The sequence below is a fragment of the Dipodomys merriami genome, unplaced genomic scaffold (assembly GCF_024711535.1).
Source record: "Dipodomys merriami isolate MVZ:Mamm:240054 unplaced genomic scaffold, mDipMer1.0.p SCAF_57, whole genome shotgun sequence".
In the NCBI taxonomy this organism is placed as follows: Eukaryota; Metazoa; Chordata; class Mammalia; order Rodentia; family Heteromyidae; genus Dipodomys; species Dipodomys merriami.
The window spans coordinates 7,629,569-7,657,140 of record NW_027206146.1 but is presented as its reverse complement, the minus strand read 5'-3'; the positions used below and the strand labels follow the sequence as shown (position 1 = coordinate 7,657,140).

The following is a 27,572-nucleotide window of genomic DNA, read 5'->3' as shown; positions in this document are numbered from 1 at the left end:
TCACCGCTCCGGAGTCCCAGCTTGCCAGGGGAAGACGTTCTCGGGCCGATTTTCAAAGTTTTTATGGCAACTTTGTACAGAAACCGGAGAAGACAGATATTGGTGGAGAAGGGAGCGGAAGCAGGCCCGGGATGCTGGGGCTGGTGCACGAGTGACGACAGAATGCGGAAGACCTGGGGGGGGGGGAAGCGGAGGCTATGGGGACGGGAGGGTCATCCTCGGGCGACTAGGAATGGACAAGCACTTCCCAAACGTGTCCTTTAGGCGGGAAACATCAACAGTAAGAAAACACGGATGGCCTACCGCTGGATGGGCGGCCTCTGAAGTTAAAAATGCCCACCCAGACCCAGGTCCAACCCCACCCCGCCCCGCCCCGCCCCGCAGGCAGAGATGTGGCAGCATTTGCTGGCTTGTTGCGTTGGTCCTCTGGGACCCTCGGTGTCTTCTTGGAGGGTCCTGCCCGGGTTGGCTGGCACTGAGGGCAAAACGAACCTTCTAGATTGTCGAGGGAGACCGGGTGGACCCCCCCCCGCTTTGATCCCCAGCCCCCTCCCCAAAAGTGTGTTACCCTCCCTTCCCAAAGACATGCACCCTCCCATGTCCCCCCTCCCCAAACACACTATATACACCCGCAGGCTCCTTCCTCCAAGGCGTGGTGGGGACCCTCAGAGGTGGGGGGGGCACGAAGGGGCGCTGGAATGTGATAAGTTGTGGGTTCAAAACCTGCCTCCTCCAGCTGAGCCTGGGGACAGACTCCCAAACTTCTTCCCTCCTTCCAGGCCAGGGGAGGTCTGCAGCCTGCACCGCACCCCCCTCGCCCTTCCCCCAGGGCTGGCTGGGGTTCCCTGAGGGTTGGGGGGGGTGGGGTGAGGATCAATGCCACCCTGCTCTGGCTCCTCCCTCCAGGAGTTCCCTGGGGAGAGCTGCAGAATGTTTTAGGGGGATTTTCTCTGGGGATGGGCTGGATAGCTCTGGGAAGAGGGGGGGAGGGAGGGTGGTGGGACAGGAAGCTTGCTCTCCCCCATCCCACCCTACCCCCCCACCCCAGGAGGCCAAGTTTCTGGAGGATGAAGGGGCTGAGTCCCAGGGCCCAGGCTGAGTCTAGAGGAGCCCAGGGTCCGAGAGCAGGTGCAGCCGAGTCCCCTGCGCGAGGGCGGACGGGGTGGGAGGCTCAGAAGCCCCTGATGTGGCAGTAAGCCTCGAGGCTGGCGAAGAGGATGTAGAGGAACCAGAGGCCCAGGAAGAGCGCGGTGGTGGCCAGCTTGGGTCCCCGCGGGCCACCCAACTCGCCCCCGATGTGCGGCCGGCGTCGGTACAAGAGCACGGCGATGCCCACGAAGGCGAAGACGGTGAAGAGGGTGACGGAGAAGGCCAGGGTGCCGGTGCGCACCTCGAACGGCTGGCCCTGCACCGCCCAGTACACGGCGGCCACCGACCAGGCCACGCCCAGCCCCAGGAACACGTTCACCGCGTTGGAGCCGGTCACGTTGCCGATGGACGCGTCTGCGCACTGGTCCTGCAGCGCCGCCACCTTGCTGGCGAAAGTGTCTGTGGGAACAGGACACGCGGGTCGGGGGTGGGGTGGGGGCCGTGTGCCTGGAGTGCACCCTGATTTCCAGTGGGGATTCTAGGCCCTGACCCCAGGCCCAGAGACAAAGTCCACCACCATCCTTGGACTTACTCCACTGGGCCTGCTCTTCACAGCTGTCTGCACTAGTGAGCACCACTACATACTGCCTGTATCTACTAGGGGACACCCCCTCCCCCCCACTCAGTACCACCCCACCGCCTGCTTTCCAACGTTGGCTCTCTTCTAGCCCATGGTCTGTGTTTGGAGGACCCACAGCCTGCTTTCTAGAAATCAGAGCTATGGGCCCCTTTGAACTGCGATCTCAGATCTCAGTCTCCTGAGAGGCTAGGATTACAGGCATACACCACTAATGCCCAACTTTTTTTTTTTTTTTCAGTCATGGGACTTGAACTCAGGGCCTGGGCACTGTCCCTCAGCTCTTCAACTCAAGGTTAATGCTCTACCACTTGAGCCACAGCGCCACTCCTGGTTTTCTGGTGGTTAATTGGAGATAAGAATCTCACGGACTTTCCTGCATGGGCTGGCTTTGAACCATGATCCTCAAATCTCAGCTTCCTGAGTAGCTAGGATGACAGGCGTGAGCTAATGGCACCTGGCTAGCTTCTTCATACTTTGTTTTTGAGACAAGGTCCAGAAAACTTTACCTGGGATGGCCTCCATATCTTGATCCTCCTACCCCTGCCTCCCAAGTAGGTGAGATTACAGGCAGGTGCCACCACACCCAGCTCCCACCTTTCTTCTATGAAACCTTTCCCTTCTGCTGCTCCTGCCAGGCTTCTCTGACACCCTGCCCCACTGAGCAGCAACCCTGAGGTGTTACCAGGAATAGAGGTGCCCAGGGCCACGAAGACCACAGCGTTGACAGAGTCCTTAAGGCCCACAGTACAGCCAAAGTGGGAGGCGAGATCCCCAATGAGGGCTGTGAGCAGGCCGATGACCAGGATGCAGACGCCAAAGCAGGCCCAGCCGTGGCAGTACTCGGTAGGGGGCACACAGGCAAACAGCACCTTCCAGAACACCGTCAGGAAGTGCATCACGTAGTCAAAGCAGGACGGCAGCCGCTCCTCCCGAGACCCATCCTCTTCTTCTTCCTCATCCCCTGTGGGCAAATGACCCAGCTGGGGCACATGCTGTGGCCCACAGAGGCCCCATTGCAGTTGAGACTCACCAAGCCAATTGCTTTCCTGGAGTCCCTTGCAGCTAGGTGTGGCTGTGTGGGCAGCTAAACCCACCTTCCCAGAATCCCTTGCGGCTAGAGAGTGTTGATCCCAGGTAAATATATTTACTTTTCCAAAATACCTTGAGGTGCAAAGAGGCCTTTAACACCTTGCTAAAAATATCTAGCTTCCAGGGATCCCTGTCTGGCCTGTTCTTGGCTAAAAATAGCCTTTACCAGAAGCTTCTACAGCTATTGAAAGCCATGTCCACAGCTAGAAATATTGAGTCATCAGATTCACTGTGGTTAACGTTTGCCACATACTAAGTAACTGTTCTTGCTCTCCCAGAACTCCCACAGCAAGAGACGAACACCCAGCTAAAATTAGTCACCTTCCCAGAACCCCTTGAGGCTACCAATGGCTATGTCCCCCGATAAAAATATCCACTCTCCCAGAGTTCCCTGCAGCTAGCAATGCTAAATATGTGCTTTCCCACAGTCCCTTGCAACAGTGGCCATCTCATCCAGTAGGGTAATAATACATACACACACACAGACACAAACACAGACAGACAGACACACACACACAGGATTTCTTTAAAGTCCTAATTTTCCTGATGTGGGAACAGTGTATCATGTTTTGGGCTATGTGAGTGATTCCTTTATCCTGAGAAATTGTTATCCATTGTGGTCTGATCTGACCTGCTTGGGCCTGCAGTGACTTGTATGAAGTGAAAGCGCAAACAGTGGTGACCTCATCCCTGGCTGATAAGTAGGAGATGATGAAGGGAACCCGTGAGTTCACTTATGCACAAAGCATTGCATGTGGAAGGATGCTAAGAAATGTGGCTGGCCCTAACTATGCACAAACCACACCCACCGCAAACCACACCCACCACAAACCACGCCCACTCAGTGGCCTCACCCTGTCATGCCTACCAGCAAAACCATGTCTACCAAACAAATGGAGCCCACTTGCAAAAGGCTACGCCCACCTGCAAAGCCACCCAGTCACAGAGCTGCTTTGTAGAGGCTGCCTCCTGGCCAAGCAGGCAGGGATTCCTCAGTGAGGGCCCTCTTCCACTTTCTGAGCTTACTAAGCCACTTGGCTTGAGAAAGAAATCAAAGCTTGGATGTGTAAATGTTTAGCCCGGTGGTTTTTGTGGTTTCTTGGTTCCCCATGGCTCCATCTGGAAGCATGACGTCTAGGCTACAACCTCAAACTAGAAACTCAAATTGGAAACTCAAAACAGACCCATTGCCTCTTCCTGTTTGCTTGTTTCCTCTTCCTTCCTTGAAATAAAGACTTAACACCTGGAGGGGCAGCAGTCATTTTATAGCCACAAGGGCAGATGTCGGGAATTAGGGAGGCAAAGCAAAGGGGCGCCGGACTGTTTCATGGTGTTTACTGACCTGAGAACCAATGCACTGCCTTTGTGAATGAAAAATCAACTTCAATGTGCATTCAGCCACTGGTGGTTGACTTTTCTGCTGAGCTCACCTCTAACCAAACCAGTGCGACCTGGCGGAGGTCAGAGAAGCCACGGACACCCTGTTTCCCTCTCATTGCCACGCTGGGTGAGACGGCTGCTGTTGCAAGGGACTCTGGGAAAGCACTTATTTACCAATGTTAGCTGCAAGGAATTCTGGGAGAGTGGATATTTTTATCTGGGGACATGGCTGCGGCTACCCTCAGGGAATTCTGGGAAAGCCACATTTCGGGGAGGGGGCTGGAGTCTTTGTCTCCACCAGAGCTTTTCTCCGCCCTGCTCCAAAGTCTTCCAACTCAGACTCTGCTGCCTTCTAGCCTAGTCCTTTTGCCTCTTTTGTGCTTCAGACTAAGCATTTGCCACCGGGCATCGGTGGGTCACACTTAGAATCACAGCCACTCTGGATCAGCCACTCCAGAGGATCAGAGTTCAAAAGCTCAGGCACAAAAGTCTCAAAGACTCCATTTCCAAAAACAGCCAGCAAAAATCCAGGCTGGAGGTATGACTCAAGTGGTGGAACAGCAGTCAACAAGCCAGAGCGAGGCCCTGACTTCGAACTCTATCTTGTACTGCTCAAACGAAAACAAGTCAAAACAAAAGGAGGCACTGTCCCCAAGTGTGACCTAACCTCACAATTCTGTACTCGGTGTTGCTGTGCCTTAGAACGCCCTCCCATCCCACTTGTGACTCAGCCCAGGGGCCACCTCCTCCTGGCAGCCTTCCCTGACCTCCAGGCTAGGCCAAGATCCCTACCGTGTGCTTCCTGGAGTCTCCTGTCCCAGACCCATCTATGTGGGTTGCTGCTACCTGGTGACTCCACAGAAGAGGGCCACGTCAGTCCACGTCACTTCTGTCCCCTCTCTCCCTCATGGGGCTGGCCCAGGAGATCCCTCAGAAATAGGTGGATGCCAGGGACACCCCCTTCAGCAGGCCGGCAGGGGCGCCTCTAGGCCTGGGATACCTGGTAATTTCCCACTGGGAAGACACCTGGCTTCTTTGGATCCCAGAGGCAAGCTTCCTCTCCGCAGTGAACTGGGTATCCTGTCCCAGGAGGTACCCTGACCTCCGAGGCCTTTCTGGATGTCCTGTGGGAGTCAGTTCCTGGGGTCTGTATCCCAGAGGGCTAGTGTGAGTCCCCAGGATGGAATTTGCTGGCCCCAATGTGTCATCTTTTCTTTGGCCACACAGGGGCACTGCGGGTCTGCAGGAGGTGCAAGGAGGTGGGGAACCTAAGCTGCTGGGATGGTGAGCCTGGGGTGTCTGGGTAACTGTTTCCATGACAACAGAGGAGCCCATCTTTCCAGGCCCTGCCCTCCTCTTGCCCAGAGCGATCTCTCTTCTCTCCTCTTCCCCTCCCCACCTCTCTGTCTCTTCCCCCCCCTCCAGCCCCACTTACCTGCGCTCACCGTAATTGCCTCTAGAAACTGCTCCCTCCATGAGTGGGTGCCGATCACCAAGGCCAAGTTCGTCTTCTTGATGAGTTTATCTACCGTGTTCTGGGGATGAGACCAGCACACCATGAGCACCCCCAGGGCGGCCCAATGAGGGGGGGTCCCCTCCCCTCCCCAGCCAGTGGGGGTGGGGGTGGGGGAGGGAGAAAGGGCATGCACTGTCCATGGTGCTGACGCTGGCCCTGGACAAGGGCCTGGGCCAATGTCTTCCTGGGAATCTTTGTGGCTCCTCCCTTCCCAAGCTTTCCCAGGGGAAGTAGCCATGAAGTGAGCCCCCCCCCCACCCAATTACCTTAAAGTCATAGGACTCCTCGATAATGACCTCCAGCCTGCAGTTTTCCCCAAGTACTGGCTTGCCCATCTCTGCTATCCTGCGTGCCTCCTCCTCCTCAGCGGTCAGCTTCCTGTCCCCATCTCCTGAAGCATGAAGGATGGGAGTTGGACTGCCAGGGGGCCTGCCTAACTGGGCCTGTGATACCTTAATCCCTGTTCCTTTTGATGGAGAAAAGCTAGTTGTTCTCCTCTGGTACACTTTGTTGGTTGACACCTCTCTCCCCCACCCTCCCCGCCCCCAAATAAATGATGACCAGACCTTCCATCTCTCTGACAACCCTGAGACCCATGAAGTTCTGTTTGGGAGTTCAGACACAGATGGCTGACCTTAGGCAGTGCCTTGGCCTCTCTGGGCCTTAATTTTCATATCTCCAGTGAGTGTTATTTCCTGGGTTATTGCCACCAGCGTTGTCATTCCCATCCCCATTCTTGGGAAAAGAGGTCTGTCTCTATGTTCAAGTTCTGGAACCTTCCTGGCACGTGTTTGAGGCAAGGAAGGAGGAGGATCTGTCACAAATCCTGGCTCTAGATCCACCCACATCCTGGCCTGGAGATTGTTTTCCTTCCTAAAGATTCTTCATTCTTTACTCTAAGCCCAGCACCACCTCCACCCCGAACATAATTCTACTTCAACCCTGGCCCTGGTCCTGCCCCCAATTCCAGCACTACACCTGCCCCCCAGACCTCAGTCAACTCCTGCCTCTGATACCCTGGCTATAAGAGAACTCAGCTATGGGTTCACTCCAACCAGCTTCCTGGGCAAAGAGCTGGACTACATTTCCCAGAGTTCCTTGCATCTGGGCATGGCCACCAGTCTGAGTTACAGCCAGTAGAGTGCAGGCATAAGTGATGGACAGTTGACCCTCCAGAACCTCATGGGAGGAGGTCTTGCTCACCGGCTGCAAGAAGAGGGCCTAGAAACAATACCAACGCTACACAGCAAGGTGGAGTCACAAGATGGATTGGCCATGTGGCAGGAGAGAGCCACCCACAAGAAGGAACATTCAAAAGCTACTCTGGAGCGGGTGCCAGTGGCTCACTCCTGTCATCCTAGCTACTCAGGCGGCTAAGATCTGAGGATCATGGGACTTTCCCGGCAGGAAAGTCCATGAGACTCTTATCTTCAATGAACCACCAGAAAACTGGAAGTGGCACTGTGGCTCAAGTGGTAGAGCACTTGCCTTGAGCTGAAGAGCTGAGGGACAGCGCCTAGGCCCAGAGTTCAAGCTGCATGACTGACACAAATAAATAAATAAAACCACTCTGGCTATGTGCTGAACTGCACACCTGTAACCCCAGGACTCAGAAGACCAAGGCAGGATCACCATAAATTTCCATGCCAGCCTGGAATATGTAGTAAGATCCTGCTTCAAAAACACCAAAGAAAAAGAAGAGGGGGAAAAAAGAAGCAACTTAGCATCAAGCGCTGGGGATTTGCAGTATGTCTGTCCAGCGGCTTGTGGCGCAGCCTGGCCCTGATGGCCAGCTCCAGTTGTGACAGGGCTATCCTGTCCCCATGGTTAAACCACTCATCTTAGAATGAACTGTCACCCCCAACATCTGACCCTGCCTCCCCTCAAACTTTATAGTCACCTCAAACCCCAAACTCAGTCTTGATGTCAGTGGAACTCAATTCTCATCCCATCACAAGTCTAGAACACAGCCTCTACCTGAACTGCAGCCCAGACCCCACCAGAAGACAGACCTTGGGTCCCCAGTCCCCTAAGCATCCCCTGTTTCCCTTCTAGCCCCCCTCAGGCCCCAGACCCAACACCACAACATGACTACACCCCTAACCAGAACCCCAACACCATATCAGCGCTCTCCCAGCCTCAACCTTCCTCTCGCTCACCTCCCCCTGGCCCCCAACTCAACTCTGGGTGGCCCCCCAGCCCCCCTCCAGGGGGTCCCCCCACTCACTGCCGAGGTGACCCCACTCACCTTGATTGAGGAGCAGAGCTGGGGAGAGACAGAGACAGGGACACAGTGAGGTCAGATCTCGGCAAGGCTCACGCTCACGAGCTTGAGTGGCTACGCCTGAGCCCCTAGGGTCCCCCAACCCCGGGACCCCATTCTCCTGCAGCCCACCCGGCACTCCTCACCTGAAATCCCTCGCTTGAGCCACTGGGGCTGGCCCAGCTCAATGAAGAAATTGTCCTTTTTCTCATATTCTTCATCGTCCACTATCTTCACCTGCAGTGTTTTCCTGGAAGGGGGGAGGGGAGGAAGGATGCTAACCTAAAGCCACACCCTAGAACTGCCAGACAACGCTCCTATTGGCTGTCTGGTTGCCAGGGCAACTCCTTGACCCCAGCCTCCAATTACTCCAGAGGTAGAGGGTCTGCTTGTCACAAACGCAGTTGCTCAGGACATTTGCACGGGATCTGTCTTACTTAACAGAAAAGCCAAAGTATTAGAATGTTCCATGAGATTCCTCCATAATCCAGACCTTTCTGGTCTCTGAGCTCTTCCTGCCTGCTCAGACCTTAGGGCCTTTGCACTTGCTCTTCCCTCTGCCTGGTGCTTGCTTCCATCAGGCATGCTTCTCCAGGCCCACCAGGTCTCCATTCCGACTTCCTCATCTCAATGAAGTGGCTTCTCACTCTCTTAAGGCTGAAATCCACCCCACTGACCCAGCCCCAGGCTTTTTTTCTGAACCAGTCTTAGTTTTTTGTTTTTGTTTTTCTTATTTGGTACTGAGGTAAGTTTGAACTCAGGGCCTTGAGCTTGCTAGGCAAGGCCTGTACATTCCTAGCCTCATTTTGCTTTTATTGTTGTTTTTTTCATATAGGGTCTCATATCTTTATGCACAGCTGGCCTCAGACCTCGATCCTCCTGTCTCCTGAGTAGACTAGGATTACAGGTATGCATGGCCACACCTGGCCTGCATATCAAGTTCTAATCTAACAGGCCCATTCATATATTTGCTTTTGTTGTTTTCCTGCTAACTCACTTTAACACTCAAAAACTTCCACCAGGTAAGTTCATCTCTAATCTTTTGCTGTCCACACGGCCTACCATGTAGTAAACACGTAAATTCAGTACAGAAAGCCTCCAGCTTCCTGCCCTCCATCCTGAGATATTATCGGAGGGCAACTTGACTTTGCCCTCCTGTACCTCCGTTCCCAGGGTGTGGCGGGGAGACGACTTACCTGTTCCCTGATCCAGGCACACAACTTACCTACTGCCCAGAGAGTCACCTGGACTCAGCACCCCAGACTGTCCCGGGATCTGCCACTAGCAACTGTCAGGAGCTGGAACCATCACGCAGCCCCGGCGCCGCCCGCCACCCCCTGCCACAGGCAGGCCCCGCCCCCGTGCCACCCAGTGGAGGAAGCTGCTGCCAATCACACCGCCCCCGCCAATCACACCGCCCTGCCACCGCGCTCGCACCCCCGCAGCCTCTCCCCACCGAGGAGCAGATGCTCCTCCTCGGGGACCAGATGCTCAACACCCCCACTGCCAACCTGCGGAGCCCAGCTGGGGGCCACGCACCTCCCTACCTCCTCATGTCTTGCCTCTTTATGTCTTTCTTTGCAGGGCTGGAGTTGAGCCCAGGTCCTTGCTAGACAAATGTTCTACCGCTTGAGCAACGCCCACCCCGCCCCTTTGGTTGGCATTTTGATTCTGCCGTAGGGTCTTACTAACTTTGCCTGGAGCTGGCCTCAAACTTATGGTGCTCCTGCCTCTGCTTCCCAAATAGCTGGGATTATAAGCAGGTGCCAGCATACCCTAGCTTCTTTATGCTTTTTTTTTTTTTTTGATGGTACTGGGGGTTGAACTCAGGGCCTTGAGCTTGCACAACTTGCTCACTTGGCTGGTGTTCTATCACTTGAGATACATGTCCAGTCGGGCATTTCTCTAGTTAACTAGAGGTGGACTTTTCTGCCCATGCTGGCTTTGAATTGCGATCTCCCAGATGTCATCTTACCTAGCTAGGATTACAGGCATGACCCTCAGAACCTGACTTCTTAATGCTTCTTGATGTCTTTATCTTTCTTTTCTTTTTTCTTTTGTCGGTTGTGGGGCTTGAACTCTGGGCCTGGGCACTGTCCCTGAGCTCTGCAGCTCAAGGCTAGTGCTCTACCACTTGAGCCACAGCACCACTCCCAGTTTTCTGATGTTTAACTAGAGATGAGTCTTATGGACTTTCCTGCCCTGGCTGGCTTTGAACTGTGATCTTCAGATCTCAGCCTCCTGAGTAACTAGGATTACAGATGTGGGCCACCAGCGCCCTGCTGTTTATTCTTTTCAATCTCCATTTCTGCACCTTCGATTCACTTTTGCCTGTCTATCTCTGCTTATCTCAGCTTCTTCCTGGGTCTCTCTTACTGTCTCTGACCCTCTCTGACTCCTTGTGTTTGTTATTCAGGGCCCAAGGGATGAAATAAAGCACGGCTGACAGCATGGCTGGGCCAGGACCCGCACATAAATGGGTCACGTGGGGACAAACGCCCATCTCCACGCTCCTGCTTGCTAGGTATTTAAATTTTCCTGTAGGTGGGAAGAAAGGGCGGAGGACCTTGGGAGTGGGCTGGGAGCTGTTCGTGGTGCTGAAACTGAGTGAGCGGAGGTCTCCCAAGGCACGCCTCACAGACACAGTGACATACTGGCATGGTGACACATGTGTCCCTGCCACTCTGGGAGACAGGCAGCTGCCACCCTGTGACTGACACAGTGACACGTCAGCCGGTAGCCTGGAAGGAAGAAAGCAAGCATTCAGGTGATCCAGAAGGAGAGAAACCTAAGCCGCTGGAGGACAGGAAGAGAGATTTGAGCGACATAATAGCAGGCCTTTCTGAGATCGAAAGAAGCAGTCTTCCTTTCCAGCTGGCCATTCTCTCCTTGCTCCTCAGAAACTCTACTCACTGGCCCTTCACCCCCTCAACCTCTGACCTCGGACTTTATTTAGTTTTGTCATGGGGCTTGAACTTGGGACCTGGCACTGTCCCTGAGCTCTCTTTGCTCAAGGCTAGTGCTTTACCACTTTGAGCCACAGCCCCATTTCCTTTTTTAAGTGGTTACTTGGAGATAAGAGTCTCATGGCCTTTCCTGTCCCAGTTGGCTTTGAACTGTAATCCTCAGATCTCAGCCTCCTGAGTAGCTAGGATTACAGGCGTGAGCCACCAAGCTGGACAGCTCTGACTTTCTTATCCTGCCTCCCCTCATCTCTCACTGACCCCAATTCTCCCTTCGGTGCAGTACAGACTGTCCCTGGGCCTGACTCTCTTCCCTGTTGTCCGTCTCTGTCCCTCTTATTCTCTGTCTGGCTCCTCCTCTGTGTTGATCCTACCCAGGCCTCTCCTCCAGCCTGCTCCAGAGCGCTTCTAATTAACGCCTGCCCGTCGGAGGAAGGAAGTGTTTCCCTAAACGCTAATTAGCCTCCTGTTCCCTGTGTCTCCTGAAGTCACAGCTGGAAGCTTCGGGCGGGGGCTGGGGACAGAGGGTGTCCCAGACTGGGGAAGCCTTGTTGAAGGAGGAGAGGGCCCCGTGGGATTACAGCAATGTGAGAGACACAGGTTGGATTACAGGAGGGACCGGATGCCTCCAGCCTCTCGGTTATAAGAGATGAAGTCAAGACAGTTTCCTCCCAACACCACCAGTAGCTGCCAATTCAAGCTCCCCAGACAGGGATTTAGCCAGACAGAAAGTGGGGGACGGGGGAGGGGGGGAAGCAGTGGAGACGGCCTGAAATATCACAAAAGTCAGGGCGCTAGACACCGGGGGCAGGGATGGAGGGACCCGGAGGGAAGCAGCCCGGGCAGCCAGGCGGAGGCCGGGAGGACCGGGAGAGGCAGGAGCGCGGAGGGGCTCCGGTGGGAGGCGCGTGGGCGGCCGGGAGGAGTCGACAGCTGGGCTGCGGGGGCGGCAGGGAGCGGGGCGGCGAGGCGCGTGCGCCTGGCGGGGGAAGGGCTGCGGGGCGGGCCTGAGCACAGCGGGGGCCAAGGCTGACATCTATGTCCGCGTGTGGATCCAGCCCCCCCTCCCCCGCCCCAACCCCTCCTTCCCCGTAGAGCCTGGGTCTTCCACGAGCTCCGCCTCTTCCCACCAGCCCCACCCTCAAGCCACGCCCGTTGCCCCGGGCCCAGCCCTCTCCTGCTGGTCCCAACCCAGACTTCCATCATCGGCAGAGAGGGACCTCAACCACTCTTCCCCACGTCTCTCTGGGAACCCGGGGGAGACCCGACCCAGCGCCAAGGCCACGCCCACCACCCAGCCCAGCCCAGCGCGCCCCACCCATTCCACAGGCCCCGCCCCCTGCTCAGCCAAGCACCATTTCTCTGGCCTTGCCGCCACCATCCATTTGCAAGGCCACGCCTTGTCTCCAGTGCTGACCCTTCAGCCCAGCCAACCTCCCTTCCCTCTGCTAGTACCCACTCAGAAGACCCTGCGGGCTCCAGATCCCAACTCCACTCAGCCAAGCACCATTTCTGTGCCTGGTCCAAGGCCACTCTTAAGGCCACACAAGACCATCTATCTAGCATTCACAGGCTCTGCCTATTCCCAACCTCCATTTCCCAGACCCTGCTCAATCTCAAAACTTGCCAGGACTCCTGTCAGCCATGCTGTGATTCCCAGATCCCTCCCACTCAGACACCTGTTCCCCAGGCCACGTCCCAGGCACTGTCCACTCAGCAGAATCCTTGGCCTCTCCCAGCCTCCCTGTTTCTAAGGCCACGCCCCTCTCTCTAGCTCCGCCCCAGACGCCATCCACTAAAAATCCTTGGCCTCTCCCAGCCTCTCTCCGTTTCCAAGGCCACGCCCTCCTCGCTAGCTCCGCCCCATGCGCCGTCCACTCAGAATCCTTGGCCTCTCCTCGAACCCCGCCCCTTTCGCCAGCCCCGCCCCCCGGCCGCTGCGGGCCATGTGCTCACATGGTCTCATCATCGCCGAACTCGAGCTCTCCGCACGCGTCCTCATAGTGCACGCCGCCGCCGCGCGCCGTGCCGTCCACCGTGCGGTAGGGGAGCCGCACGGTGCCGCGCGCGCCCGAGCTGCGCACCACGCGCACGTCCACGGTGCCCATGCACTCGCTCACGTGCAGCAGGCGGTCCTGGAAGGAGAAGATGCCCGCGTGGTCGTCGTCCAGGATGGTGACGGTGGCCAACAGCGGTGACACCAGCCGCCCCTTGGGCCGCCCGCCGCCGTCGGGCTCGAACATGCCCTGCGCGTCGCCCACGCGCAGGTTCAGCAGTCGCACGAAAAAGTGCTCGTCTTCCTCGAAGATGTCGTCGTCGATGATGCCGATGCGCAGCTCCTTCTGTGTCTCGCCCGGCTTGAACACCAGCGTGCCCTCGCTGCGCCAGGGGGGACAAAGGAAAGGAGGGAGGGAGGGAGGGAGGGTGGGAGGGAGGGCCGGTCAATGGCAGGTGACTGGCGTGGGGGATCAGGGCAGGGGCTGCACGGAGGAGGAGGACAGAGGAGATAAAGCAACTCCTTCCCAAGGGAGGATTACAAGGGTGGCCATCAAACGGATAATGATGGGTGTGAAATCAGGGTGGACTTTCTAAAGGAGCAGACTTAATGCGGATGGAGGCACAGGAACAGGCAAGCTCTGAGCAGAAGGGACAAACAGCACGTGCAAATTCCCTAAGTTAAGAGGGAGCCTGCCTGGAGTGCTCTCCAGGGATTCGGGTTCAAAAGCCTCTGGTGTTTCAAGATTCAGCATTTCTCCTCAGCTTTGGGGCCTGTGAGCCTGGTGCCCAGGCCACACTTGGAGCAGTGGGATTTGAGGATCTTGAAATGGAATCTGTCACTCGTCTGATAAAAACTCCTCAGGCGCCCTGAAGAGAAAGCCCACAGTCCTTAACTCGGCATCCTTGATTCACTCAACAAACACTACTCGAGCACCTGTGCCATATGGTAAGGACACAGTAGTGTCCAGGGCATCTGCAGAACACAGCCAGGCATGCCACAGGACATGGGAAGTGCAGACACGGACAGGACACTGACTGGGGGACACCCACTCAGCTAACTTTTCTGAGTGTGGTCCCGTGACTCATGGGAAACCATGCTAATACCCAGGAACACGCAGGGTGAGGGGTTGGTAACTCACATTCGCAAGATGTTACAGATACGCTATTATATGTTGCATAGACTGAAAGCAAACAGGGCCAAATGCACAGCGGGTGAGTCTGGGTGAGGGTTACGTGAGGACTCATCAAAGTGAATTCATCACACCTCTGTAGGTGTAAAAATTTTCAAAATAAAAAATTGAGTAGAGGGCTGGGCGTGGTTGTACACGCCCAGGTTGGGGGCAGGAGGATCTTAGAGTTTGAGGCCAAACCTAGGATCTATTGTGTGTGTGTGTGTGTGTGTGTGTGTAAACCTGGTGCTGGTGGCTCCCGCCTGTAGTCCCAGCTACTCAAGAGGCACAGATCCAAGCCAGTTGGGGAAGGAACCATCCGTGAGACTTTTATCTCCACTTAACTAGCAAAAATCCAGAAGTGGACCTGTGGTCAAGAACTACCCTTAAGCAACAAAGCTCAGGGACAGTGCTCAGGCCCTGAGTTCAAGCCCCAGGACCAACACACACACACACACACACACACACACACACACACACGAAAAAAGGCTGGACGTGGGAAGGCTGGATCTCCACATCTGTTCCAAAACTGGACACAATGGATGACAGCCTCCCAGTCAGGGACAGGCAGGGTGCGGTTCAGCACCTCAGATGTTAGACTTGACTCTGAGTGTTGACCCCAGGATGGAACAGACAACCTGCAGCCCCCGCCCCTTTGGGCCCCTTCCCACGACTTCCCATTCTCCATTTGCACTCCGCGGAGAAGGCCCTGCCCCTCGCCCTGTCAGGCCCTGCCCAGGCCACGCCCACTCCCGCTTGGGACACGCCCTCCGCCTCAGGCCCCGCCCACGCGCGGTCGGGCCACGCCCCTCACCTGTACTCGTAGTCTGAGCCCGCCTTGGCCGAGCCGTCCTCGGTGCGATAGTCCACGTAGAAGGTGCTGTTGCCCTCGCCGCCCTGGCAGGCCACCGAGAGCAGCACGGAGCCGCAGTTCTCCAGGCAGTGGTAGAGGCCCGGCTCGAAGAAGATGCGGCTGGCGCCATCGTCCTCGTCGTCGTCCATGCCGTCGGCCGGCCCGGGCGCGCGGGCGGCATCGGCCGCGTGGCGCCGCAGCACGTTGCCGGCGCCGGTGAGCAGGCGCGTGGCCTGCACGCGGTAGAAGGCGCGGCTCTTCTGCTGCCGCAGCAGCGCGTAATAGCGGGCGGCGCCCAGCAGCGCCGCGGGCTCCTTGTCCGGGTGGCGCCGCCGCAGCGCCTTCAGGATCTGCGCCGCCTCGCGCCGCCCTGCGTCCCCGTCGCCCGGGCCCGGCGTCCCCGGCGTTCCTGGAGCCTCTAGGCCGCCGTCCAGCTCGATGTCCTTGGGCGGGTCGCCCTCTGCTCCAATGATGACGCCGCGCCGCGGGTCGGTGCGGTAGCGCTTGTACACGTACTTGTAGAAGAGCAGCCGCTTGTCCGCCATCCAGGCGAACACCACGCACACGGGGAAGAAGACCAGCGTCAGCAGCGCCTCCCACACCTGCGGGGCGGGGCCGGAGAGGGGCGTGGTCGAAACGGGGCGGGGCTGGAGAGGGGCGTGGTTAAAACGGGGCGGGGCCGGCGTGAGACGTGGCAGGGTGGGCGGGGTGTGGCCGGCATGGGGCGTGGTCAAAGCAGGTGGGACTGTCAGGGCGTGGTCAGATCAGAGAGTGGCCAAAGTGGGGCGGGGCCATCGTGGGCGAATAGGGTCTGAGTGAGAACGTGTTCAGTGCAGGGTGAGGGCAGCGTGGGATTGGATCAGCAGGAGTGTCAGCGCAGAGTGGGGGTCATCTGTCATCCCTCATCCATCCATCCATCATTCATCATCCATCCTCCAGCCAGCCATCATCGTCTGTCCATCATCCAAGCGCCATCTATCGTCCACTCATCCATGATTCATCGTCCATTCATCCATCATCATCCATCCACTCATCATCCGCCTAGCCTTCATACATCCATCCACTTTTTTTTTTCCGGTCGGTCATGGGGCTTGAACTCTGGGCCTGGGCGCTGTCCCTGAGCTCTTCAGCTCAAGGCTACTGCTCTACTACTTGAGCCACAGTGCTCCTTCTGGTTTTCTGGTGTTTTATTGGAGATAAGAGTTTCACAGACTTTCCTGCCAGGTCTGGCTATGAACCGTGATCCTCAGATCTCAGCCTTCTGAGAAGCTAGGATTACAGGCATGAGCCACCAGTGCCCATCCATCCATCCATTTTTTTTTTTTTTCGGTCGTGGGGCCTGAACTCTGGGCCTGGGTGCTGTCCCTCAGCTCTTCCGTTGTAGACTAGTGCTCTACCACTTGAGCCTCAGCCCCACTTCAGGCTTTTTCTGCTTATGTGGTGCTGAGGAATCGAACTGAGGGCCTCATGCATGCAAGGCAAGTACTCTACCACTGAGCCACCTTCCCAGCCCCTCCATCCACTTTTTATACATCAAAAATCACACATGACTATCAAGTGGTAAAGTGCCTACTTAGTAGGTCCTGATTTCAAGCTCTCGTACTTCCCAAACCAGCCAACCAGTCGAACAAAAAATCAGGGACAGTCGGGCGCTGGTGGCTCACGCCTGTAATCCTAGCTACTCAGGAGGCTGAAGTCTGAGGATCCTGGTTCAAAGCCAGCCCGGGCAGGAAAGTCCATGAGACTCGATCTCCAATAAAAACCACTAGAAAACTGGAAGTGTGCTGTGGCTCAAGCAGTAGAGTGCTAGTCTTGAGCTGAAGAGCTGAGGGACAGTACCCAGGCCCAGAGTTCAAGCCCCATAACCGACCAAAAAAAAAAAAAAATCAGGGACAAAGCTGGCACTCACTGGTGGCTCATGCCTGTAATCCTAGCTACTCAGGAGGCTGAGATCTGAGGATCTCAGTTCAAAGGCAACCTGGGCAGAAAAGTCCCCCTGAGACTTTTATCTCCAATTAACCATTTAAAGACTGGAAGTGGCGCTGTGGCTCAAATGGTAGAGCACTAGCCTTGAGCACAAAGAGCTTAGGGACAGTGCCCAGGCCTCACAATCAGAAAAAAAAAAAAAAATCACAAAAAGAAAAGGCCAGGTGCATTGGCTCAAGTTTGTAGTTCCAGCTACTGGAGAGGCAGAGATTGGAGCTCACAGTTCAAAGCCAAGCCCAGGCAGAAAGGTTTGTGGGACTCCATCTCAATTAATCACTGGGCGTGGTGAGGCTCATCTGTCATCCCAGGGGAGACACAGTGGCTGGTGCAGTGGTGCACGCCTGTCATCCCCAATGACACCAGGAGGCACAAACAGGAGGATGGAAGTCCAGGCCAATCCAGGCATAAAGTAAGACCCTACATCAGAAAGCAAAAATGACTAGAAGTGGGTTCAACATAGAACTTAGCGAGCCTGAGTCCCTGAGCTCAAGCCCTAGTACTGTTAAAAAAAAAAAAAAAAAAAAAAAAAGAGAAAGAAAATGAAAAGACCCAAATGTTACCTTTCTCTTTAAAGATAAAGAAGAGAAAATTGAAGTGTATTTACTCGTTGGTCTGAGCTGCTTCCCCCCCCCCCCCCCCCCCCCGCCAGGAGTTCCTTATAAATGACAGGGAAAGTAGCTTTTAACATCCAGCCACCACATCTCCTGCTGCTGTGTTTAGTGACAGCTCAGGGGCAAAGAGGGGGCCTGGAAACAGCCAAAGTGCACAAAGCCACCAGGTGGGTTTATGACAAGAGGTGGAACTTTTAGCACCAGCTGTGACACAAATACCCTCCCTTGTATTAATTGAAGCCACTGCTATGCACAGTGCTGGGGACTCTCCATTAATCAGGGGGGAAAAATCTCAACCTCTTGAGACTTGCCTTAATTCCCTGAGCTGGGTGTGGGAGTGTCTGTCTGTAGTCCCAGCTAGTCTGAAGTATGTCAAGTTCTAGGTCAGCTTAGGCAAAGTTATGGGGGCCTTTGTCTCAGAAACAAAATACAAAGAAATATTTTTGGGAAGAGGAAGGTGCGTGTCTCAAGTGGTAGAGCATCTGCCTAGCATGCCAGAGGCCCTGGGTTCATTCCCCAGAACTGAAATGAAGACTTCATTTCCAGCCTGTGGATGAGACACAATTCTTGAAGCTTCATATCCACGGCTGCAGTATGTACGTGGACGGCTTGCCATGGGGATAGATTGAGACCCCCAGGAAAGTCCCCAGCGTGGGAACACCCCCCCCCAAAGAGCTGCCATGGTAACTGGGGGGGTGGGGAAAGAGGCCCTGGGTTGTAATGGTCTCATAATGTCAGGTTGTTGGAAACAATATATCTGCACAGAGCTGTCTCATGTCCTGTCTCCCTTCAGGGCGCCCCGCAGCATGCCTACACCCCAAACTCAGTTCAGAATCACTGCAGCGCAGAGCTCAACTCTGTTTTATATGTGTTGTGTTGGAAAATCTTGCATGCGACCATTTTCTGAGATCTCTCTCTCTCTCTCTCCCGTCCTCTCTCTCTCTGAGAGGGTACTGGGGTTTGAATTTAGGGACTCCTGTTTGCAAAACAGTTGCTGTATTATTTGAGCCACACTCCAGTACCTTTTCACTTAAGTTATTTTTTAGATATGTGCTTGTGGTTTATATCTAAGCCAGCCTCCAATCAAGATACTCCTACCTCTGCCTCTGAGTAGATGGGATTATAGGCATGAGCCACCAGGGCCCGGCCCAAAACTAGCTTTAATAGCACCAGAGAACTGTACGATGCTTGATTTTGAAATTGTCTCCATGCCAGCTAGGAAACTCAGTACTTTCTGGGACACTGTCTCCCCTTTTCCTCCCTGTGATTTCTTTTCTTTTCTTTTTTTTCTTTTTTGGTCAGTTGTGAGGCTTGAACTCTAAGCCTGGGTGCTGTTCCTCAGCTCTTCAGTTCAAGGCTAGCGCTCTACCACTTGAGCCACAGAACCACTTCTGGCCTTTTCTGTTTATGTGGTGCTGAGGCTCCAACCCAGGGCCTCATGCATGTGAGGCAAGCACTCTACCATTGAGCCACCTTCCCAGAAACCACCTCCCTGGGATTTCTGAGCCCTGAGTTCTGCCTTAATTCAGCACCTATAAAGCATTTTTATATCTCTCGATTTCCATTCTTCTTAGGGTCTACGAGCTGGGAAAACCTGACAGGCATTAATACATCACGTCCACGTGTGAATGAATCCTGGGCACCCGCAAATAAATTATGCATGTGTGTGAACGAATGAGGCCAGGCCCATGAATAAATTATGCAAATAGAGTTATAGGAGATAAATTAAGCAAATGTTGTGAAGGAAGGCAGCTAAGATGCTGGGCAAATGGCTGTGGGAATGTAGGTGTAAATTATGCTGCTGTGGGTCTTAATTTTTGTCTCTGTGTTAGGATAAATTATGCAAAGTGGTCATGGGGTTGATATGCCTGCTGGACTGGACGGACATATAAGTTACACTGAGTCCACATAAATTATCTTGATATCAGAAACCAGTGATGAATAATGAATGAATTATGCAAACGATGGCTGCCTAGCCAACAAATGCAGAGCTTGCGTTGTGTGATGTGGGCATGGTTCTCTACATGCCTGTGCATATACTATGTAAATTTTGGCCTCAACCAATTAGCAGCTGTCTGTAAACACTGTCTGGTTTATGCTAATCTCCTATGAATTATGAGAATGAGAGAATCAATTATGCAAAAGACACAAGTCTAGGTAAATATGTAACAATACCTGGTGTGCACTGCACAGATCCAGGAGCCTAGACCGAAGACATGACTCAGTGCTAGAGTATCAGCTCAGCAAGTGTAAGTCCCTGAGTTCAAAACCACAGTATCACCAGGAAAAAAAAGCCAACAACACAGATGGAAAGGCCCTGTTAGCACTGGAAATACCTTATGTAAGATAGTTTTCTTTTTCTTTTGCCAGTCCTGGGGCTTGAACTCAGGGCCTGGGCACTGACCCTGAGCTTCTTTTGCTCAAGGCTAATGTTCTACCACTTGAACCACAGCGCCACTTCCAGCCTTTTCTGTTTATGTGGTACTGAGGAATCGAACCCAGTGCTAGGCAAGCACTGTACCACTGAGCCACATTCCCAGCATTCTCTCTCTCTCCCTCTCCTTCTCCATCTCCCCCCCCCCCCCTCAGTTTGAACTATGTTCCTCAGGGCTTTACATTTGCTAGGCAAATGTAAACTTGAGTCACAGTTCCATTTCTGGCTTTTTTTTTTTTTTTGTCAGTCACAGGGCTTGAACTCTCGGCCTGGGCACTGTCCCTCAGCTCTTCAGCTCAAGGTGAGCGCTCTACCACTTGAGCCACAGCGCCACTTCTGGTTTTCTGGTGGTTAGTTGGAGATAAGTGCTCAGGCTGGCTAAGAACTGCCGTCCTCAGATCTCAGCCTCTTGAGTAACTAGGATGACAGGTGTGAGCTACTGGCACCTGGCTGTACTTTAGGTTTTTAGGTATTTATTTTATTTTTGCCAGTCCTGGGCTTGAATTCAGGGCCTGGGTTCTGTCCCTGAGCTTTTTTTTTTGCTCAAATCTGGCACTCTACCACGTGGGCCACAGCTCCACTTCCTGCTGTTCTGGTAATTTTTTCAGAGTCTCCTGGACTTTCCTGCTCCAGCTGGCTTTGAACTGGGATCCTCAGATCTGAGCCTCCTGAGAAGCTAGGATGCGTGAACCATTGGCACTCATCTGCTTTAAGTTATTATATTTTTAATTTTTTTCCCAGGGTCCAGACTTTGCTCACAGGCATGAACCACCATATCTGGCTTACGCTTTGAGATCCATCCCCCCTCTAACTGGCTTTGAACCATGATCTTCCCATCTCCTCCTCCCATGTAGCTGGGATTTCAGACATGAGCCACCATACCCAAACTTGTGAGGGTTCCAGAAGTACCCTGGATGGATGAGCACCAGGGAGCAGTAGGTGCTACCACCTGCGGCCTTCAGAGACGCACTTACAGCACCCTGAGGTGGGGGGTGGGGGGACTCCAGCCCTTGGTCCTAGGAACATTCACTTGTGCATCTAGTGAATCGATGCGCCAAGCTGGGAGCCAGATTTTGACAGACAGACAGACAGGAAGAGGGGCGTCCCCACTCACCTGCACCACACCAGGGGAAAAGACGGCGAGGATGAGATAAAGCCAGACATAGGCGAAGATACTCCAGGAGGCCGTGACGAAGAAGACCCTGAGGTGCTTGATCTTGCGGCTCTCGCCGGCCGGGATGACGTACACGCACACGGCGATGACCACGAACATGTTGAAGGCGGCGCTGCCCACGATGGTGCCCGGGCCCAGCTCCCCAGCCTGGAAGTTGTGGCCGCACACCTCGATGACCGACAGCAGGATCTCGGGGGCCGAGGAGCCCAGGGCCATGAGCGTGAGGTTGGACACGGTCTCGTTCCAGATGCGCACGGTGCCCACGCTGGTCTCGCCGTTGGCTTTGGTGATGGTGATTTCCTTCTCCTTGGACGTGATCACCTCGATGGACGCCATGAAGCGGTCGGCGATGATCGACACGCCCAGGAACATGTAGGCCATGGCCACGAAGTACACCACGGCCCGCGCCGCCTTGTCCCCCACCGACGGGTCGTCCGGCTCCCACACGGGCAGCAGCACCCCGGGCTGGCAGCGGTAGGAGCCCTGGCAGCCCTCCGGGCTGTCCTCGCTCTCATTGGCTGGAGGAGGCGGCAGGGAGGGCGTCGGGGTGACGGCTCCCAAGCACGGGGGAGCCCCGAGGAGGAGCGCGACCCCCACCAAAGCCAGCGGAGCCATGGGGGGACGTTGGGGTCCTGGGAGGGGGGAGGAGGAGGACGACGAGGAGGTCAGGGGAGAGGCCCCTACTCCGCTCTGTTGCACAAAAGCCGAGGTGCGTTGGGTTCCCGGAGTGACCGAGGAGATGCCCCAGAGAGCGTCCGGCACACCCAGGGACGGCCAAGAAGGATGCCTGGGAGGCTGAGGGCGCAGGATGGGGAGTTTGAGGCCCCGCTGGGCTACAGAGCGAACGTTCGTGCAAAAAACAAACACAAATGCAAGCACACAAGGGAACAAACACGGCGGGCAAAGGACAGAGGACCCCCTGTGAAGCTGGGAGAGCACGAACCCGTTAGGAACTCTGAGAACTTCTGGCCAGTCATCCAGCCGTTCACCATCCTGCCCTCTGCTATCCAGCGCTCTATCATCCCACCCTCCACCATCCTGCCCTCTGCTATCCAGCGCTCTATCATCCCGCCCTCCACCATCCTGCCCTCTGCTATCCAGCGCTCTATCATCCTGCCCTTCACCATCTTGCCCTCTGTTATCTAGTGCTCTATCATCCCACCCTCTACCATCCTGCCCTCTACTATCTAGTGCTCTATCATCCCGCCCTCTACTATCTAGTGCTCTATCATCCCGCCCTCTACCATCCTGCCCTCTACCATCCAGTGCTCTATCATCCTGCCCTCTGCTATCCAGTGCTCTATCATCCTGCCCTCTGCTATCCAGTGCTCTATCATCCTGCCCTCCACTATTCAGTGCTCTATCATCCCGCCCTCCACTATCCTGCCCTCTGCTATCCAGTGCTCTATCATCCCGCCCTCCACCATCCTGCCCTCTGCTATCCAGTGCTCTATCATCTTGCCCTCCACCATCCTGCCCTCTACTACCCAATACTACCCAACCCTCCATCATCCCACCCTCTACCATCCCATCTTCTACTATCCAGGGCTCTAGCATCCAGCCCTCCATCATCCTACTCTCCACCATCCTGTCCTCTACTAACCAGTGTTCTATCATCCAGCACTCTACCACCCAGCTCTCCATCATCCTGCCCTCTGCTATCCTGATCTCTACCACCCCACACTCTATCATCCAGCACTCTACCACCCAGCATTCTACTATCCAGTCTTCATCATCCCTCCCTCTACCATCCAGCACTTTTACCTCTCAGCACTCTACCATCCAGCCTTCTGCCATCCCGTCTTCTACTATCCAGGGCTCTATCATCCAGCACTCTACCATCCAGCCCTCCATCATCCTATTCTCCACCATCCTGTCCTCTACCAACCAGTGTTCTATCATCTAGTGTTCTACCACCCAGCCCTCCATCATCTCACCCTCTACCATCCTGCCCGCTACTATCCAGGGCTCTACCATGCAGCACTCTACCTCCTAGAACTCTACCATCCAGCCCTCCATCATCCTGCCCTCTACCACCCAGCACTGCCATCTAGCTTTCCATCATCCTGCCCTCTGCCATCCTGCCCTGTACCACCCAGCCCTCTACCATCTCACCCTCTACCATCCATCCCTCTACCATCTTGCTCCTAGGAAATGAACCAAGAGACGCAGGTTCATCTACCTACCAAAAGGCACCTAGAAGATGTTCCCCGTGGGTTTAGTCCGAAAGCTAAGCAATTCTGAACCCAGAGGCTGGTCAGCAATGCCACGTAGAAGCTTGTGGTCAAGCAGAGGTGAGGTGGAACCTTACACAGCCCTGAGAAGGGAGGGGACGATGGCTGCAGGTGATGCCTGGGAGAAAACCCCAGCAGTGACAATAGGTAAATGAGGCCAAACTCCAAGTGTCTGTGAGTCTAATGGCTCTCGGCTAGCATTCACTGGGCTCCTGCCCTGGCTTTGGGATGTGGTGGGGCTGGGAGGGACCGCTATTCCTCCTTGTTATGGTGGCATCTCTGGGTACCAGCTCCCCTCCCATCCCATGTGCTCTCTGACCCCATGTTCTGCTCTCCTCCCCTCTCCCATGCAGCTCCAGCCACACCACCCTCTTCACAGGCTTTTCTGCCTCTGGGCCTTTGCACCTGCTGCACCCCCTTCCTGGGACTCTCTCCCCCCACATCCAGACCCTCACACCCTCTCCTCCAGTTGTCACCTTCCCTGCCCATCGATCCAAAATGGCACTACTGTCTCCCTTTAGGGAGTTCCACCCATTTCGCAGAGGAGAGGATCAAGGCTCAGAGAGATCAAATAACTTGTCCCAAATCACCCAGCAGTGACTTGGGTCAATGGCTTCAAAGAGGGACCCCAAGTAGGAACTCCTTGGCCCTGCCCCCTGTGTCACTATAGCAACCCAGAAGAGAAAGGATGGAGGGCAGAAGAGTAGTCCTAGCTGGTCACCTCTCTACCCCTCCACCCTCAGCTTCCAATCCTGTCTGAAAAGTTCCTCTGGGAGTCTAACCTACAGCCTGCCCCCGACTCACACCCACGTACAGGAGCTGGCTCCTGGGGGAGGGAGACAGAATGTTGGCAGAACTTCTCTAAAAGGAGAGTGTGAGTGTGGTGTGTGTGTGTGTGTGTGTGTGTGTGTGTGTGTGTGTGTGAGAGAGAGAGAGAGAGAGAGAGAGAGAGAGAGAGAGAGAGAGAGAGAGAGAGAGAGAGAGAGAAACGGAGAGGGAGAGAGAGGGGGGAGAGGAAGAGAGAAGGCGTGGGCGGGAAGAGGGGTGATTCTTAAAGGGCCACCACACAATTAGCCCCCTTGGCAAGGCCCCTAATGATACAGCCAATTAGCAGCCCCCTAATTAACAACGACATAGGCATAATTACCCACCAGGAGCTAAAGCAACGATTCCAGCTCACTGTTCCCTCCCTCTCTTTGGGCTTTTCAGAGACGCTGGGGCCACCTGAGAGGCAAGCATTCATCTAAATGCTTCTAACCAGTTAGAGCTGTGGCCTGGGGAGCCAGTCCTCCCCCAAGTCTAACCATAGGTCTTTCCTACTGCAGCCCCTGGCTAGTGTTCTCACCAGTCCTTCAGGCCTGGGGGTGGGGATCCCCCCCCAGCCGCCCCCCCTCCCCGCCCCATAAATCAGCCAAACGCAGTCAGCCAGAGCTCCTAGCACTCCCTCCCCTTCTCAGACAGCCAGCCAGCCGGCTCTCCTCGAGGGCCTCAGGGGAAGAGAGGTCAGGAGAGAAAGCACTAGATAAATATTTGTAAAATGAATGGCCAGGAGGCTGGGTTGGGCTCCAGGGCGGGGGCCTCCGGGCTCCCAGCGCTCAGTGCTCCTCCCGCCCTGCCCACCTCCACCTCCCAGGCCTCCAGTGCCAGCGGCCTGAAAGCTGATCTGTGTCCGTGGGGTGCAGGGCTGGGAGGGGGGCTGGGGGCAGCAGCCGTGTGGGCTGCCCAGGTCCTGCAGAGGCAGCAGCCGGCTCCAGGGCCATCTCCCTGCAGCCTCGTAGGCTTGTGGCCAGATGGCTCAGTGGGGTTCCCCGCTTTCTGCCCAACACCCCTATGAGTATAAAGGGGGGACCCCGATTTCTGAACACACATTCTACTACCATTTATGTCTGCAGATCTCTCTCTCTCTCACACACACACACACACACACACAACACACACTCTACTTGGGCTTCAGGGCTGGGCTACACCCGCAGGTAAACTGAGGTCTGGAGTGGGGAGAGGAAGGACTTGGCTAAGCACCCAGTTTTCCAGTCAGGCGCAGAGCAGAGACCGGAAAGCAAAGGCGTGGGATCTCCCCAGCCATCTGGAGTCCCCACGCGGTGCAGGCATGGGGCGGGGACCTCGCTCCCGGCCAGGGGGGCGGAGGACACATGGCCCTTCCTCCCCAGCCTTCATCTCCGGGGCTCTTCCCCAAGAATAGGGAGGAGAACTGGCCACGAGCCCCCCAAGTGGTAGCCAGGAAAAACCTTTGCCTCCCGTCCCCAGCGAGAGATCTGTGCCTAGCACGCCACACGAGAGAGAGAGAGAGAGAGAGAGAGAGAGAGAGAGAGAGAGAGAGAGAGAGAGAGAGAGAGAGAGAGAGAGAGAGAGAGAGAGAGAGAGAGAGAGAGAGAGAGAAAGTGAGACTGTAGGAAGGACTGGCCAGGCCTGACACAGCCCCAAGTTGGGGGAAAATTGCTCAGTAGTTGTCAAAAGAACAACTGAGTCAATCACTTGGACAAACAGCCAGACGGATGTGGAAGTTTGACTTCAAGAAGCACTGGTCCAGTCTCGACTGCCAAGGTTAGACAGCAGGCAGGACCGGCTAGCTGCGGAGTGCCGGAGTGCCGGCCCATGGCAGGGGAGGGGATGGAGAAGGAGGGTGTGGGCCAGGAGAGATGGGAAGAGATAAAAGTGGGGGACTCCCAGCCTTCTGGGGGAGCCCACTCTGTAGGGGGGATCTTCCAGACCCCCCCTCTGCTAGGGGTGGGGACAAGGTGTGTAGGATGGAGTTAAGTGGCCCCCAGGGAGAGGAGAGGAAGAGACAGAGAGAGACAGAGACAGAGAGACAGGCAGAGGCTGGGGTGAGGCGGGCGGTGGAGATGGGAAAGTAGAGACATGGAAGAAGAGACAGACGGTCAGTCAGTTGGTCTGTCGGTCGGTGGGGGGAAGCTGAGGCGGTAGAGAGAGCAGAGCTCGGTGGCGATGGCGTAAGAGCGGCAGTGGGGCTCAGGACCTGGAGAGCTGCTGGACGGACCCAGACAGACGGATGGACAGTGGACAGATGGACGGGCAGGTGGACAGGCAGGTGGGCAGACGGCTGGATGGACAGGCAGACTGGGGCCAAGAGCCAGGGAGTTGGGGCAGGGCAGCAGCCACTGTAGGGCGTCCCCCAGCCAGAGCCAGAGCAGACCCCAAAGACAGGGGAGGCACCCTGGCCCTGGCACCCCCCGCAGCCCGCACCCCCTCTCCGCAGGGTCTCCTACCTGCAGCTGAGCCCGCGGTCCCCGCGTGGGGCTGGAGGTGGAGAGAGAGAGAAGCCAGAGCCCAGAAGAGCGGGGAGGAGGAGGGAGGGGGGAAGAGGGAGGGGAGGGAGGGGCGGAGCCGGGGCGGGAGGGCGGGGAGGGCGGGAGGTGGTGGGCCCCCGAGCCTCTCTTCTCTCCCTGACTCCAGGTTCAGCACCAGAGACTGTGGACAGCGGCCCTCGCGCGTGTGCGTGTCTGTGCACGCGTGTGCATGCGTGTGAACGCATGTGTGTGCTCACGCGTGCGCCGAGAGGCAGCCGGGCTACCCCTGCCCCCCCTCCCGGCAGCCTCCCAACCATACAAGGACCAAACGAAGCAAAAGCAGCCACAAATAGTTCCAGGCTCGGCCGGGAGGGCGGGGGTTTGGCAGAGTCAGGGCCAGATTCCCCGCCAGCATGGCCCCGCGGGCCTCCCCACGGCCACCCCCACCTGCCACGCCATGCCATGCCACGCCATGGCCCCCAGACACTCTTTGGTGAAGACTTTTGTTTCCACAAGTGCCTGATGCAAGTTGACACAACCAGTCCCCTGCCAGGCGTGGGAGGAGGCCCGTGCTGCTCTTAGCTTTAATGTAGAGATGGGGAAACTGAGGCACCGGGTGGGACTTGCTACAACTGCCCAGGAGAGGGCAAGAAACTGGGGAGGGGTGTGGGAAACCCAGCCTCCTGGAGACCCAAAGTGGTGAGCTCTTCAAGTGCACACGACATGCATGTGTGCATGCAAATGCACACAATGCACATGCATCTTCCACACATATGTACACGGGACAATGCATGCACAATGTTGTGTGTGTGGACACCACAGACCCCACCCCAGGCCCATCCTGTCCAGGACAGATGATGGGGGGGGCACACTGGTCCCCACAGATGGGCAGAGCAAGGACAAGCCC

The 27,572-nt window shown here is 55.7% G+C and overlaps 1 protein-coding gene across 2 annotated transcripts; it reads right to left on the bottom strand.

Annotated features, from left to right (window-relative positions):
- Positions 1 to 567: 567 nt before the first annotated feature.
- LOC138812870 (sodium/calcium exchanger 2) lies at positions 568 to 26,876 on the bottom strand. 2 transcript variants are annotated; one of them, XM_070001097.1, is made up of 10 exons: positions 26,645 to 26,875; positions 21,106 to 21,797; positions 14,922 to 15,562; positions 12,897 to 13,319; positions 8,124 to 8,227; positions 7,963 to 7,980; positions 5,981 to 6,105; positions 5,634 to 5,733; positions 2,412 to 2,690; positions 568 to 1,548 (listed from the first exon to the last, which is right to left on the bottom strand). In XM_070001097.1, the coding sequence occupies exons 2-10, from the start codon at positions 21,778 to 21,780 to the stop codon at positions 1,172 to 1,174; spliced, it is 2,742 nt and encodes a 913-aa protein (XP_069857198.1). In that variant the 5' UTR covers positions 21,781 to 21,797; positions 26,645 to 26,875; the 3' UTR covers positions 568 to 1,171. The 2 variants fall into 2 exon arrangements, with proteins under 2 accessions (XP_069857198.1, XP_069857199.1); XM_070001098.1 differs by lacking the exon at positions 7,963 to 7,980 and having other exon boundaries at positions 26,645 to 26,876.
- Between the last annotated feature and the right edge of the window lie 696 nt (positions 26,877 to 27,572).